We start from the raw sequence: 16028 nt of genomic DNA, 5'->3' as shown, positions 1-16028 counted from the left end.
TCAAAACCTGTAGTTGGTCAATTTTCAACGTGTGAGGTCATCAGAAATAAGAAAAAAAAACTTTTTTAAGCTGTTGAAAAATGACCCCGGGCATAAATTTCAAGACGTTTGGTCTCAGTTTAAACGTTAGAAAAGCGCCCCCCCCCCCCATATCCAAAATCAATAATCAACGTTGAAAAATGAAATCCGGGTATACATTTCACGATTTTTGGTATCATTTTTCAACGTTAGAAAAGCCTCCCCCCTCCCATCCCCTCCCCAATCAATATTCAATGTTGAAAAATGAAACGCGGGTCAATATTTAACTCAAGTTAATATTTTTTGTTACAACTACATGATCTCTATTGTTTAGGTAGTTTTAATTCAACCAACTTTAATTGATATTCTTCGTTGTTTTAATCTATAATTAACAAACCCATATATATATATATATATATATATATATATATATATATATATATATATATATATATATATATATATATATATATATATATATATATATATATATATATATATATATATATATATATCTTTTATCATGTTATATCATTATCATTTAAGGTTGCAAATCCATCCACTAATGGAATTGAAAATTTGTGCAAATGTGTATCATTAGTGGTCAAGGTAGTACTTATTTCTCATTTTTTTTTCATATCATTAGAGGTTACGGTTTTTGACCGCTAATGATATAAATCTGAAATTATATCATTAGCGGACGGTTAGGTTGTTCGTTAATGATAAAATTATATCATTAGTGGTCAACATCCTGACCACTAATGCAACATTATATCATTAGTGGACGTTGTATCATTAGAGGTTGCTACACAGCATCCCAAGATTAAGTTCTGGGAGCAAGATGTAAAATATCAACTAGAGAGTTCAGTAAATAAAGAAATGTGTGTAATTATCTTTTACATGGACATATACGTACACTGTTATATGTTCATGGTTCCATGGAGCGTAAAAATATGTTTTTCTCTATAATATATCACTATAATATATATCATTTGATATTTTTATCATATATAAATGACATTAAATTAAAAAAAAGGGAAAAAAAAGAACGACATGCTATGCACAGGATTAGTAGTGTGTTTGTTAGACACGAAGTACACTTTGTGGAAGTTAATTCAGCCTTTTGACGTTCTTTTGACATTTCGCCTGCAACTAGAGTGTATGATTTTAAGAGTAGTTTTTCATTGTAGCTTTTGCATAAATATGTGTACTTTATGCGGAGACATGTCGATAGTAGATAGCTAGGAATCAGAATGTCGAAGACAGCTGAAATCATTGCTAGATGCCTAGGCCTTATGTCATTATAATAATAATTAATGTGATTCCATATAAATCGAGTACTTGATTTTAGTGGAAAATTAAAAAGAAAATATCACGTTCATTACTTTCATAAATATTAGGAATAAGAAACAATAAGAAACTAGTATAAATCTTCAATAGGTGTGGTTTAAATTATATAGGTTAATTTCACACGTTTTAACGTTGGGTGTCAATTTTACGTATAATGAAAGATTTGATCCGCGCGGGATCTATGATGGGCGAGTGAGCCAATGGAAATATCTGTTTTATTAGGGTCTTTGGATTTTAAATCTCGCGAGAATGGAAGAATTTCGCGGGAATTCGCCGGTTGAAATAACATCTGACACAGGGTTGTCTTTGTTATTAAAATCGATAAAAATTCTTATTAACGAAAATGCCACCAAAGAAAAGAAATACAGAAAGCAAAGGAAATTCTCAAACAAAACGTAGAAAGAAGCAAAATGATGTTATCGAAGAGTTTGAAGAGGATTCCGGGGGAGAATTGGATAACACAAATAATGGCACGGAAACAGATGAAACTTACGATGTTGTGAGTTTGCTTTCAGATGGCAATTTCATTTAGTTGCTTTGTGTACCAAGCTTTGCCCACTGTAATAAACTGGTATTATGATGAACCCCTCCATTAATCATTATTACGATCAACATCGAATTTTTATTTGCAATTTATAAACGGTGTAATGGGAAAGGAGGAATGAACATTAATACATTGAACCGGTCTGTCCGTCACTTTTGGAGGTTTCAGCGAGGACGAGCCCCCAAAATGTAATGGGATGGGAGAAATAATGACAAACCAGACCGGGAATCGAACCCGGGCACCCTGAATCTCAATGGTCTGTCCCAGGTTACTTCTTCCATCACTTTTTGACAAATATTTTAACGAAAATACACATATCTGTCAAAGAATTACAAGTGAAATCAATGTAAAAGGAAAAATCCAAGATGTATTCATTGACAATTCATCTATTTTTATCGCAGAAATGAACATGAACAAAAACAAATTTTGGATGGAGATTTGTAATGGGAAATGTTTACATCTTTTTTCCATTTGGAATTACCTGCTTGCACAATTTCCCAACCTTACCAGTTGGGTGTTTTCAAGTCTTCTGCAATGAAAATTCCCTGTAGATTTTCAATTTTTGGTTGTGTATTGAAACCTGAGGCAATAGAGTGGGACTGTTTCGAAACAAATGATCGGGACTTTTTTCATTCTATTGGAAAAACGTAGTTTATTGCAAAGATATTTATGATTATGGAAGTATTCAGCAAAAGGTGGTGGAAGCAGAAACTTGGGACAGAGTATAGTCAGGTGCTCTACCAACTGAGTTATCTGACACCGTTACTCGAACTGGTCTGACCATCACGTTCTTCCCCCTTAATTGATCTTTGCCCTTGAAAATCATCCCCGGCTCTTCCTCTTGCAGGAGTTAACCTGTCAATTCCAGTAGGTCACAACACCAATGTAATTGTTTAATGGTTATTACTTTCATTTACATGTATTTGATACACTAATGAATCAAAGTTGCATCACCAATTTACTGATATAGGGTTTTTATAAAACTCTTGACACCAGTGTATTGTTCACTTGAAGGGAAGGTTCAAGTGAGCTTTTCTGATCATCTTTTATACTTCATCTGTTTATCTTTTTGTCCATCTGTCTGTCTTTAAACTTTTACATATTTGATTTCTTTTCTAGAACCACTAGGTCAAATTTAACCAAACTTAACACAATATTGGGGATCCAGGAGGGGGTCCATATTAAATATAGGAATATAAAAGTTGCAGTGTCCTTCTCATTATAATACTACGGCTGTGATATTATTAGACCTATGACATGCTCGTTAGTTGGTGTATCTATATCTATTCAAAAGTAGGTCACAGTATCATTCTTTTCACACTTTATCATTTTCCATTTTTATGTAAGAAAAATTAACCAAAATACTTTTTCAACAGATTTTCTAGTTTTTGAATGTTTTTTAGACCCTTGAGGGATCAATGCTGACTGGGGAACTGCTGATTAGTGGTGGAACAAACTGGGACTTGGTGGGAAGGAAATCTCTTCCTAAAGGAGGTATCATGAAACAGCTATCATTTTATTAGAAGTGTAACGATACAGCAATATATTGGTCGTATCGATCGCGAGGGTCCATGATATGTGTATCCTATCTTCACATGTGTATCATGATACACTGTTCATGAGTAATTTTCATTGACTTTCTAGAATAGTTATATGATGCATAACATGAAGACATTGAGAAATTTCAATTAAAGTTGTAAATTTGGTTCTAATTGATTGAATTTTATATCTCTACAGTTTGTTGACTGATTTTGTAAGGGCTTAGAAAATTAATCTCTTGGTTCTCGGGCCAACATTTTCAAAAACAGATGCCGTCATGTGGTGATAATTTTTAAGGCGTCGAGATAATGCTCAGCAGCCTTCTAGCGATCGTCTGGATTTGCAATCGTCCAAAAATTCATGCTCTGCACCGCCTTTTAAATGGGCATAGGAAATAAGTTCCTCAAAGTATTAAATATATTGCAAGATTTTAATTCCATTTATTCAACTAAATTGTGTACAAAAAAAACAACTTTGCCTCTCTGGTTACTGACAACTTGTTACATAAGTATAAATTCGCTTAATCAAGAAATGGCGAATGAATACAATAAGGTGTAAACATTCGCAAAATATTATTTTAGTTTATTGCTTACATTTTAATTGGAGACCGTGCCCGATAAAAATTAAATTTGATATGTAAATTCATTTGTTATCAGGCACGGTCTCCAAAATAAATTTAAGCGATAAATGTATCTAGTGATTTTGTTGCAATAAATAAACACGATAATGCAGTTTGTTTGGTCGAGCATTTTAGATAGCAGGTGTTGTGGATTTGTTTGGAAACAACCATACTACAGGCAATCTTGTTTCAAACAGGAATTGAAATAAATAAAAGTATGTTTTATTATTATAATTAGCGACACACTATTAATGTATTCAAATTATGAACCTGTGAAAGATGTTCAAAGACTGATTATAGCAGGAAGAAAATATTTTTTTTGAACTTTGAAATTTCTTAGATTTTTGTAATCATGATGAGTTATTGTATTATAAACGCTTCACTACCTATTTTATAAGAAAATATACTCATTTTTGTCTTTAAAGCAGCACAAAACATAATTCATTTACTTTTTTATTCTAATATTATTTGATAATACGACTATTAGTACAGAAATTCAAATTATTGATAGCATTTTATATAAAAGAAAATGTCAGCTTGACACCTTTGTGGCCATTCCGGCCTTTGATTTCTTTTTATTTCATAAAAAAAGTATTTTTATTTTAACAATGTGCAATTCTTATTCAGATCCAGAAAAAGCGATGTTTTATAGCAAATGAATAGTTAACGTGCAATGAATGTTCGGATTATAAGCTCAAACTAAATAAAATAAATAAGTACGTGGCTTGAGAAAGCTATGTGTTTAAGCATAATGGGATATTTGGAATAGTACAACCTGCAGGAACTCCCTCCTATGTGCATTGAGGTTAAACGACGTTCTTTTTCATATACCAAATTTAAAATCATTGCTGTAGCGATCATAACTTGAACACAGGGTCTCGTAACTAGATTTGGTGGCCGTTTGCAATTGTTTCAATCAAATTTGAATCATCGTGATGTTTTCAATATTCTTCATAAAATAGTGTTTTACTGACTTGTGTATCTAAAATGCAGTCCTAAATCCGGATTTTTTTTCCCGGAATAAGCAAGAGCACTGCGAAATTTTATTTTATTCATTTAATGATAAAAATGGGCAATGCGCAATGTTAAATCACATGCACGCGGGCCTGAGAACCAAGGAATTAATTTTTGATGACCTTAGTAGTTGACAATTTTGGCAACATAGATATCAGTTTAGTTTTAGTTGACAACTATATTGTGAGACATGATGTATTGCATTAGTATTTCATTATGCTTGTATTTCAATTTAATTGGTAAGTTGTTTTTTTCTTAGCCAAAAATGCAGGGGGTCCCAATCTATGGAGGCCACATAGGATGAGCAGCTTGGTTGGAGTCAAAATTAGATCTGCAATTTCTGGATGTACAGCTTGTCACAGCGTTATTATTACAGCAGATGGAAAAGCAATGACATTTGGTAAGAACCCCCAACTATGTACTGAGTTGTTTGGAAGGGGTATAGATTCAAATTTTTATGCCCATGCGCATCTTGTTGCGAAGGGGATATAGCATCGCTGCTGTGTGTGTGTATGTATGTATGTGTAAGTATTATCTGTCCACTGCAGCTAATGGGCAATATTCAAAGAAAACCCTCACATGAATTTGTACACTTCTTTGGCATGTTAAAGGACAAACCCTATCAATTTTCAAGTTAATTGGTTAAATATATATTAAAATATCACTAAAATTATTTAATACCAACATTGAATACAGAAATTTTATGTACGACTTGACAATAGGCATTTCCAGTACAAAAGTATTAGTTGACATTTCAAATCAACAACTTAATATTTTTTAGGATTAAGACATTTTAGAAACAAACCTTTTGTAGTAATGGAGAGTTATAAGTGTTTCACAAACATCTCTTGTTATTTTTTATTTTGCCTCTCAGAATAAAATATGCCTGATTAAATTTAAAATCACATACTTATTATAGCTAATTTGGCAGAACAGTCTTTTTTTGTTCTGCATGAAAGGGAATAAAAAGGAGGGGGGGGGGGGGTTTGCTTGTCAACCATCTATACATATACCTGGGTCTCTGGAGAGGTTCAAAAATCATTTTAGAAATTTAATTGAACCTAAAAATATTTTTCAAACAAGATATATTCTACTTAAGTGTCAAATTATTTTGTATTTGACCTTAAAGTCTGTGTTGATAAGAGTTATGACCATTTATGCACATGTGAATGATGTATGTCCCTTCGGCTTCTTGTTGTTTTCCTTGTCTTGGTATTTTTATACATGTATAAGCAAATAAACTGTACAATGTAAATTTATTTATGTGACAATTTTAAAGTCATGAAAGAGCTTTGATATATTAATTGATTATTTACTTGATATACAGGTAGAAATGATTGTGGACAGCTAGGTCAAGGCGACTTAAACAGAAGAGATCTTCCAACAGAGGTACCACTACTTCAGGGACTTAACATAGTGGATGCATGCTGCGGAAAAAACCATACATTGTTTCTAACAGGTAAGAAATATTATCTCAAACCACGTCTTCAAAAAATTGTAATGATGGTTGGTACATATAGACTTACTAGATTTAAAGCAATTCAAACCACTTTTGACATGTTAAATTGGACAGCACATGACCAGCTTTATGAAGTCTTTTGTTCGTTTGCTTGTGTTTCAAATGTTCTAAAGAGATTTAGATACCAAACTCAAAGTCTCTGTATGTTCTGGCTTGTAAGCTAACAGAGATGAAATCAGAAGGGTTTGGGGGGTGGGGGCTTATGCTATACTCATGGTTGGCATCAATACCTTGTTAAAGTTTTTGCAGCAGGTCCTGCATCTACATTGTAGGTTATTACTTGTCTAATCTTCCTCAATCTTGCATGAAGGGTCCATCTGGGCATACTTAAGAATTACAAAGACTTGGATGCTGAATCTAGGCCATGAAATTTAGATGCTGGTGGAGGTAAAGATTATTACTGGTTTGGAGCTGGTGCCCTTTTATGGCCATATGTAGGTTATTACTTGTTCTATTACTTCAAACTTGGATGGATAATGCATCTTGTGTTTCTGATACGGATTTGTTGCTAGATCTGAGCTATAGATTTCAGATGCTTGAGGAGGTTATGGTTTTTGGAGCAGGTCGCATGTTGATTTACTATGTAAATGAATCACAAGAGTCAGATTCAGATATGGACAGACTGAGTGATGTTGATTATTCTGATGCTTAGGCCGGTTCAAGATTTTCAACAGCTGAAACTGGTTTTGAATATTCATCTGGTTACACATTGAAGTAAATTCTGTTCTTACCCAATCAGACTTGTGCAGTTAATAGAACTTTTGATGTGCATATAAAGATAGCTTCAGATACAGAACGTGATCTTGATTATCTGAATGCTGGGTCAGGTTTTAGTTTTATCAGTAGTTTAAAGCAGGCTTGAGTTTTCAAAAATCTGTCTTGACCAACTTTCACTGCCAAAAGAATACCCCTACTAAATGGATAACTCCTCCTTCAGTTTTCAAGATAGGAAGTTATTGTTTTGCAGACCAATTGTACATTTATCTGAGATTTGCATATTATTTGGGTTTTGATTTTTGATTACTAATGAAAAAAATGCAAGCTAATGAACAAAGTAGTCTTTTTTCCCATAATATTGCAAATAGGGTACCCCTTTTGTATGGACAACTCCTCATACAGTTTTCAAGATAAGAAGCTTTTGTTTTGCAGATCAAGTGTACATATATCAGAGATGTGCATTATAAAACTTGGATTTTGATTTTTGATAATTTATGAAAAAAAAGAAGCCCCTGAACTTTGTGTTTTTTGGGCAAAATATTACATACATGTATAGAGAACCCCATTTCTCTGTATTGGTATATAGGGTTAATCAATTCAGGTTGACAAATGGATTATGGATACCGTTCACATAAAAGTAAACCCGGTTTGCTGTCACATTGACAGCTTTTCTCTTCATATAATATGATAGGTTCACCTATGATAATGGTGGTCTCATAAAGGTGATGCCTTATCTGGGTGAGATCTGTCTACGTTTTAGGTTGTTAAAAAAGAGCCCTCATATGTACCTTCTCTGCCTTTTGGTTATTTTGAAGTTGGCATATTTTTTTTTAAGCAAAAAATCTCTGTTTTGCAGCTGTAGATTATCTTCCCTTTTGTTTCAGACAAAGGTCATGTATATGCATGTGGAGACAACAAAATGGGACAACTTGGATTGGGTCATCAAAGCAGCACTGTTCTGGTTCCAACAAAGGTGAGGGGATTAAAATCTATTGAAACTTGATTAATGAAGTATAAGTTTCTCAAAAACTATTTGGTAGGAAAAGCTGTAACTTGTGTGGAAGCATCATTCGGGTAGTGTTGATTTAAGTTTATGCAAATTAAGATCCCTTGGGTAGGGTGGGGCCACATTTATGGGAGGGGGGGGGGTTCAATTTTTTCCATGTAAATATATAGAGAAAAAATCTAAATAATTTGTACAGATTGTACTGATAGAATAAAGCAGAGTTGATCTGTAATGGCTGTTGTTTCTCAGGTGAGCATGGTGGCCCCTGAATCTCTTGTATTTTGACTTGTTATTAATAATAAAATAATTTTTTTGTTACATATACATGTTATACATAACATATTCATTCAATGAGTAAAATATGTATATGTATTTCTCATATAGAATAATGTTTGTACTGACAGATATCATATAAAGGACCTCCGGTCAGGAAAGTTGCAGGTGGGGGAGAATTTTCAATGATGGCTGACATCAGAGGAAACCTATACTCCTTTGGTTGTCCTGAATATGGTCAGCTAGGTAGGTGTTGTTTGAATATCTTTCAAAGCTATTACACAAGTTATCAAAATACTAATGCAGTCTTTGATTTTCTTTCCATTGTATATTTTATATACATGTAAGTTTATTATGTTGTGTTAAAGGTACACAAACCAGGCTTAAAGTAGCCAAATGGCTACCTACCCATATTGAATTTATAAACAAAATATATTTGTATGCTTGATACATTAAAACACTAGAAAAGAAGATAATAAGTCAATGATTTTGGAAATATTTTATTTGAGATATAATTTATATGTGTTATATACTTGAAAATTCAACATTTCCCTATCTACCCATTCATATCAAGCTTTGATGTTATGGTCATATCATACACATCAATTTATTCTCTCCTGTCAATTTTATTTTAATCTTATTAATTGGCATCTTTGTTTGCCAATAGCTAGCAAAGATGATTATTTAGAAGACAAAATGAATCTCGACAGCTTTGTGTTGTTTTGATTTGATGCAAAAAAAAAAAAAAAACCGAGGATCTGTTATTAAATTTCTCATTGGCTTTACAAAGTTACTTTTTGCCTTCCAGTGACCAAATGTTTGCCTCACACAATTTTGCCAATTAAACTTGATTGAAGTCTGAACCTGATATAAAAATATTTTAACATGCAAAACCTGAATTAAGGTCACAAATGCTGGCTGACCTCATAGCTCACAACTTAGAGCCTATGGTGTTAAATGTATCTGAAGACTATCAACACTTCAGTTCAAATTTGTTTTTGTGATTTAGATAAATGAGGCTCTGTACATGGATGCCAGCTAGAATGTATACCCTGTAGCATAACTTATACTCATACATCTGATGGTTTGTTTTTTAGGTCACAATACAGATGGGAAGTATTTCGTCACTAGCAACAAGATGTCCTTCAGATGCGAGACTCGTCCTCGTAAGGTCAATGTATTCATTGAGAAGGCACGAGACGGCCATATTGTCCCTGTCACTGATGTAGAGGTCAGAGAGCTGGCCTGTGGAGCCAATCACACGGTGGGTCCGCTATGTACACTTATTTATTCTTCTCCACTTAGATCAGTTAACTGGCCTGTGGCGCCAATCACACAGTGGGTCCTCTACGTACATTTATTTATTCTTCTCCACTAAGATCAGTTAACTGGCCCGTGGAGCCAATCACACAGTGGGTCCGCTACGTACATTTATTTATTCTTCTCCACTAAGATCAGTTAACTGGCCTGTGGCGCCAATCACACAGTGGGTCTGCTACGTACATTTATTTATTCTTCTCCACTAAGATCAGTTTTATGAAACTGCCTATCTGTATGTGAATTTGAAAGGAATATGGTATTTATAGAAGGTCTTCCAGTGGATATTGAATTTGATTTTGACAAAAAGAAATACAATACAAATGTATGACAAGTTATTTTTACAGCTGTAAATTTTTATGAATTTATAGGCAAACTCACTATTTTAAATCTTATATATTAATTTATAACAATTTTGAATATGCATAAAAATCTTAATCAATATAATATTTCAAAGTGAAAAGAGGGGTTGTTCAGACAATTAATCACTTAGCATTTACAAATAAAATAAAAGATTAAAATGCAATTTCATTGCTAATGCAAGGTAAATACTTAGGTTTCAAGCAGTTGACATACAGATTATTTCTTCACACCTTACAAAAAAATATGTTTTATTCTAAATTCAAACCACATAAAGGTTAACTGATTAATTTGATAATCAGTTAATCTAATATTTGCATGAATGCACCAGGAACACTATCGAGAGTATACAAATTATAAGCAAAATACACTTCTTTTTTACTTTTACCACTTTCATAAATTCCTGCAGTCATTTTGTGTGAGAAAAAATTGGGTGAGGTAGCTCAAGTTAAAGACAAGCAGTTTTCACCTGAGATTGAATTAAGATACCAATATGATGTAAATTAGGCGAGAAAATGTACCCACAGGTGCGCAGTTTTACCCGAGTTACCTTTGTTAAACGCGAATCATTTTTACAGAATGAGAACTCATGGTAAAAACACAAACAACATTAGTGTGTAAGCCTACGTTTTCATATATATAATGATAAAAAAAAATCAAAGTACTGAAAGTACTGAAAAGCGCTAACCTAGCTTGGTTCTAAGAAAATTTACTGTGTGCAAGCGTAGGCGGAAATGAGCCTTATTGAAATTTTGGTTTATGTTTAATGAATATCAATTTAAAGTATCGAAGGCCAGACATTTTCTTGCAAAGAATCAATTTTATTTTTCTATATTTTAGCTTCTGAATACGCACTTTATTTTTTCATCACTGCGTAGCATCCCGTGCTGATATACGTAAGCCCCGCAAACCAATCGTATCTACTCGGCCATTTCCGCCACCCAGATAACTGGTTCCCTATACCTCTTACCAGTTTAAATGATGTATATTTCTGCTCATAGAGGGCAGTTATTCCTTGCACCGGAAATAGAAGTCTAACGACAATAAAGCGCTGAGCTATGCTTAGCGCTTTAATTAAATTAAATTAAATTCTTGTTGTATTCACAAGACTGGCATATGAAGTGTATCTTTAGCTGATAAATTAAAGATGATATTACAGCCGATTTTAGTTTAGCACTATAGACCGGTATGGAAATGTCAGAAGATCACCTTGGTGGGACTTGTTTGTAAACAGGCACACCATGATATTGAGTCAAAATGGGAAGTAACTAGAATTTTTAAGATATCAATAAAATTAAAGTATATTTGCAGAACTGTTGATGTATCCTCATATTCAAATTGACAAGATTTTAATAAAGGCATCAATGTGCAATTTCAGTTGATTTAAGTAACGTGTATGTCTTTCATTTTGATTCTTTTGTAGGCAATCATCGATTCAAAGAAAAGAGTGTTCACCTGGGGATTTGGTGGATACGGACGACTTGGCCACGCTGAACCGAAGGATGAAATGGTTCCTCGCCATCTCAAGTTTTTTGATGGGCCTAACAGAGGGGCAACACAAATACATGCAGGCTCTACCTTCACTTTGGCCACAAATGAATATGGTAAATATCTTGAATGTAGAATTGTTTATCTCTAGATTTTCAAATGCAAAAAAAATTTTTTATGGCCATTGGCATTGATCTGATAGGTAAAACAAGACAGCCTTACATTTATACTGTTAAATTCATCAAATGTAGATACTATAGATGTTATTGAAAGAAAACAAGATAGTTTTCATCGTTTTAAAAAATCATATTATGAAGGTAACTATTGCCTGATGTCTACTTGTATTTTTTAAAGGTACCACGGTATAATGATCTCTAGATGATAGGGAATCCGTTCGTGATTTTCAAGTCTGGTGAACCTATTCATTTAAAGAGCAAAATGTTCAAAGATTGAAATTTTTAGATATATACACTGTTTCTTTGACATTTTACACCAAGACATCCTAGTAGTTAATCCAATTGTTTGTTTACAGGGGCATTGTACATGTGGGGCATAAACAAAGCAGTAGGAGAAGCCGCAATGTATCCCAAACTTGTCCAAGACCTGAGTGGGTGGAGAATCAGAAGTGTTGGGTGCTGGTAGGCGTCTAAATTTACTTATTTCAGAGGATTAGGCTATAAGACCGTTTATTAGGTCATCTGAGTGACTCAGGTGACCTATTGCAATTGGTCATTGTCCATCATTGTCCTTCATCCATCATGGGTTTTCTGCAAACAATCGTAAACAAATCATTTATATATTTTACAAAAGTTTAAAATGTAAAAAGAGGTTCAGAATGTTCCTTATAGCTACAGATCTATGTGTTGAAACATGATACAGACACTTAACATTTGTTGGAATGATTTAGTGTGCATGATAACACTGACATGTGTACTGAAATGATGATTGTTTGGATTTAAAAGAGATTTTCAAAAAAGAATCCTTACTATTGAAATATTGTGATTTCAATGTTTGCGTCTTTCAATATTCTTACTTTTTTTTCAGCAACAAAAGTATTGTGGTGGCAGCAGATGAAAGTCTGATATCTTGGGGGCCAAGTCCAACATATGGAGAGCTGGTAAGACATTTTTAGATTACGTTAGTCACTCAGGTGACCTATTGCCGTGTTTGTCTGTTGTCCTATGTCGTTCATTGTGCGTTAACAATTTTACATTTTTAACTTCTTCTTGAAAAGTAAGGCCAATGGTTACCATTTTTGGTTTGAAGCATCTCTGGTAAGGGGAATCTTAATTGTGAAATTTGTGGCTCTACCACCCCCAGGGCATCATGGGTGGGGCCAAATATGCCAATTTTTAAAAAATCTTCTCTACTTCCACACATGTGAGGGAAAATCAAGGCCCCTGGGTCAAGGGTTCAGGCCGTAGGGTGGGGCCAATATGGCCATATAGTAAAATGTATTAATCTTAGAAAATCTTCTTCTCTACACCAATATATATTTGTTAAAACTAAATGCATGATTATAATGTCCATGAAGTCTTCTATATAAATTATGAAATTCATGACCATGCAGTTCAAAAATTATGGCCATGAAAAATTGGAACAACCAACCCCCACCCCCAACCCCCACCAGAAGTTGTCTTTTTTGAAATCTTTTGTAATAGAATAAGGACTTTTGTAGTGTTATGGAGAAGACAAAGCCAAATCATCCACAACTCCCCAGGAAGTGAAGACCCTGTACGGGGGATACATTCAATCGGTCGGCTGTGGATACGGACACACATTACTTATCTTCCGAGCAGACTCTGAGGAGGACAAGGTGAAGATCGAAAAAATCAATGTGTTTACCCCATAAAGGGGCTCTTGTGAACAGTAGGGACACCATTGAATCATGTATATATTATAGATGTAGTTACTGAACAAAAAAACCCATTGAATCATACTGATATTGATTGCACATTTGTTCTACCTCTTCTTGGTATTGACATTAACAAAATCCTGCAATAATCATTGTTTTCTTTATAGATATGTCAATCACTGTTGTTATCATCTTGAGTAGTCTTTTTGTTGTGTTGTTTGTTTGTTTTTTTTTGCATGATTGTTTTTTATAAAATGAATTTTTCTTCTATTTCTCTCTCTCCAGTATTTTGTATAAACTGTGGTGCAATAGTGGTATGTCTAGAGGTTAATTTTAGTTAAAGAAGATAGTGATTCAACTGTAAGCAATTAAGCAAAACATGTTATCTACAGTATATTGATGTATTGTACTTTGACAGTGTTAATAAAATGTTCATTAGGCCATAATTTTTTTTATTAGTTGTTTTTCAAGACTTTTTTGAGAAAGAAATTTGGCTGGTAGGTTGAGAAAAAAAATGTAAAGACCCATTTTTACAAACTTTAAATGTTACAGTAATACAACCATTGAATTGCATCCAACATCCAAAAAAATTTATAACAGATTCAATGTGAATTTGCTATTTAAAATCTTATTCAACAAATCTTGTGTAATATGTATGCTGATTTTTCTTGTGATTTGATGGTTTTGATGAATTCATTTACTCGACACCTCAAGCAAAATTTTTCCCCCCAATTTCTGAAAATCTGGGTTGGTCGGTCTTGAAGCCCAACTAATTAAAAACAAATGTTCAATATGATAGCTTTACAACTATTAATTGAAGATTTCTCTGGTATATTGTGCATCTAAAAATGTTTGAAACACATAATATTTTTGCATTTTATAGAAAATGGTAACCAAGCTATTGCTTAACTTAATAAAATGTGTGCTAATTATACAGGTTACAATTGGTTGTTGTTCTAAATCTAAACTATATCTTATTTGAGATTCTTAAGAAATTATGTAGCTGTAATTGTATTTTTTAAACACCTTGCCACTTGTGTCACTTCTGTTTTATTAAAATTTGTATCCATTTGAAATCAAAACCAGTCTATATGTGTATTACACCACCATTTTTCCCCATTCCTTCTCAATAGTTAAGCAGTACGCTTGTTAGTGAAGAATGAAAACAACTGGCAGATACAGTATATCAATTAAAAACATGCAGAAATTTGAAAATTTATCAAGTATTCACCTGTTTCAGACATTTTTATACCCACCCAATGAAAATTAGTTTGCTCTATAGTGTGTTTTTTGTATTTTCCAGCATATATAGACTGCATTTTTATTATATATTTATTCACCAAATTTTTGTATACATATATTTTTAGTTTGTTTTCATAGAAAGTCAGGGAAACATTTGATCATGCTGTCAATTTCTTTTTGTTAAGAGTTAATTTTGTTTAATTAAAAAAAGGTTCCAAATCTATTTTGTCAAATTTTTTGCAAAACATATTGCCACTGATTTTTCTGTGCTACATTTTGAAAGAAAACTTTCCCATGTACTAGCTCAATATTAATCGAAAATAGAAATAAAATTATATCAATATGGAATCTAGTTATTCTTGGTAGGATTTTTTTTCCGTCCAGTGTGCACGTCAACAAATACAGGGTATATCATATGCAAGATGTATATACTAGTAGAATATTCATTTAAGTTTCTTTTAAAATACATATAATTTTACTTTTAACAAGAATTATTGCTCTCTACCCTGAAATTTATTATGGTACTTAAAACAAAGCAAACATTTATCTGTAGTAAACTATATACATAATTATGTACTAATTTTACTTTGTGTATAGATCTTGTATAGCAAGCAGAATAGGTACATGTAATTGTGTCTATGTACAAAAATTATACTTGATTAATAAAGACATAAATTCATTTATTTTTCAGACTTTCATGAATCTGTAATTCAAATGAAAAGAATTTTGCATGTACTTATTTCAAAGGGGCATGGTCACAATTTGGGCTCAAAAATTATTTTTCAGATTTTAATGTTTACACAATTACTAATATGGAATAGTCTGAAAATTTGTACATAAGTTCAACATCATCTGAAGATGTGCACCTACAATTCTTATTAAGATTGGACAAGAATGATTTTATGGCAGTTTTCAATTTCCCTTATTCTATATATTGTTCACTAATGTTGAAAAGGTAGGTCTTCTTTACATATTCTATCAATCAACAGTTATGCCTTAAAATTTTGGTAGTATCAAACCCACAACTAAAAAGCCAAGGTATATAAGGTTAGGTTACGCCTGTTGCTCTAAACACTGAGCCATTTAAGACACAAGAAACTAGATATTTAAATACTATCTGTTACTTTGGCCCTGAATTTACTGACTTGTATTACTTTTTCAAATCCT

At 33.0% G+C, this 16028-nt stretch overlaps 1 protein-coding gene across 1 annotated transcript; it reads left to right on the top strand.

Moving 5' to 3' along the window:
• The first annotated feature begins 1625 nt into the window (after window positions 1–1625).
• LOC128187800 (protein RCC2-like) lies at window positions 1626–15209 on the top strand. The gene is made up of 11 exons (XM_052858400.1): window positions 1626–1867; window positions 3316–3406; window positions 5344–5484; window positions 6412–6543; window positions 8205–8293; window positions 8731–8845; window positions 9697–9863; window positions 11700–11880; window positions 12297–12402; window positions 12809–12881; window positions 13443–15209. Exons 1-11 carry the CDS (start codon window positions 1712–1714, stop codon window positions 13614–13616), a joined length of 1425 nt encoding a protein of 474 aa, XP_052714360.1. The 5' UTR covers window positions 1626–1711; the 3' UTR covers window positions 13617–15209.
• Window positions 15210–16028: the final 819 nt, after the last annotated feature.

Source organism: Crassostrea angulata, chromosome 6 (assembly GCF_025612915.1).
Source record: "Crassostrea angulata isolate pt1a10 chromosome 6, ASM2561291v2, whole genome shotgun sequence".
Taxonomy (NCBI): domain Eukaryota; kingdom Metazoa; phylum Mollusca; class Bivalvia; order Ostreida; family Ostreidae; genus Magallana; species Magallana angulata.
Note: the sequence above shows the minus strand (reverse complement) of the source record. Positions and strands in the feature narration are given on the sequence as shown.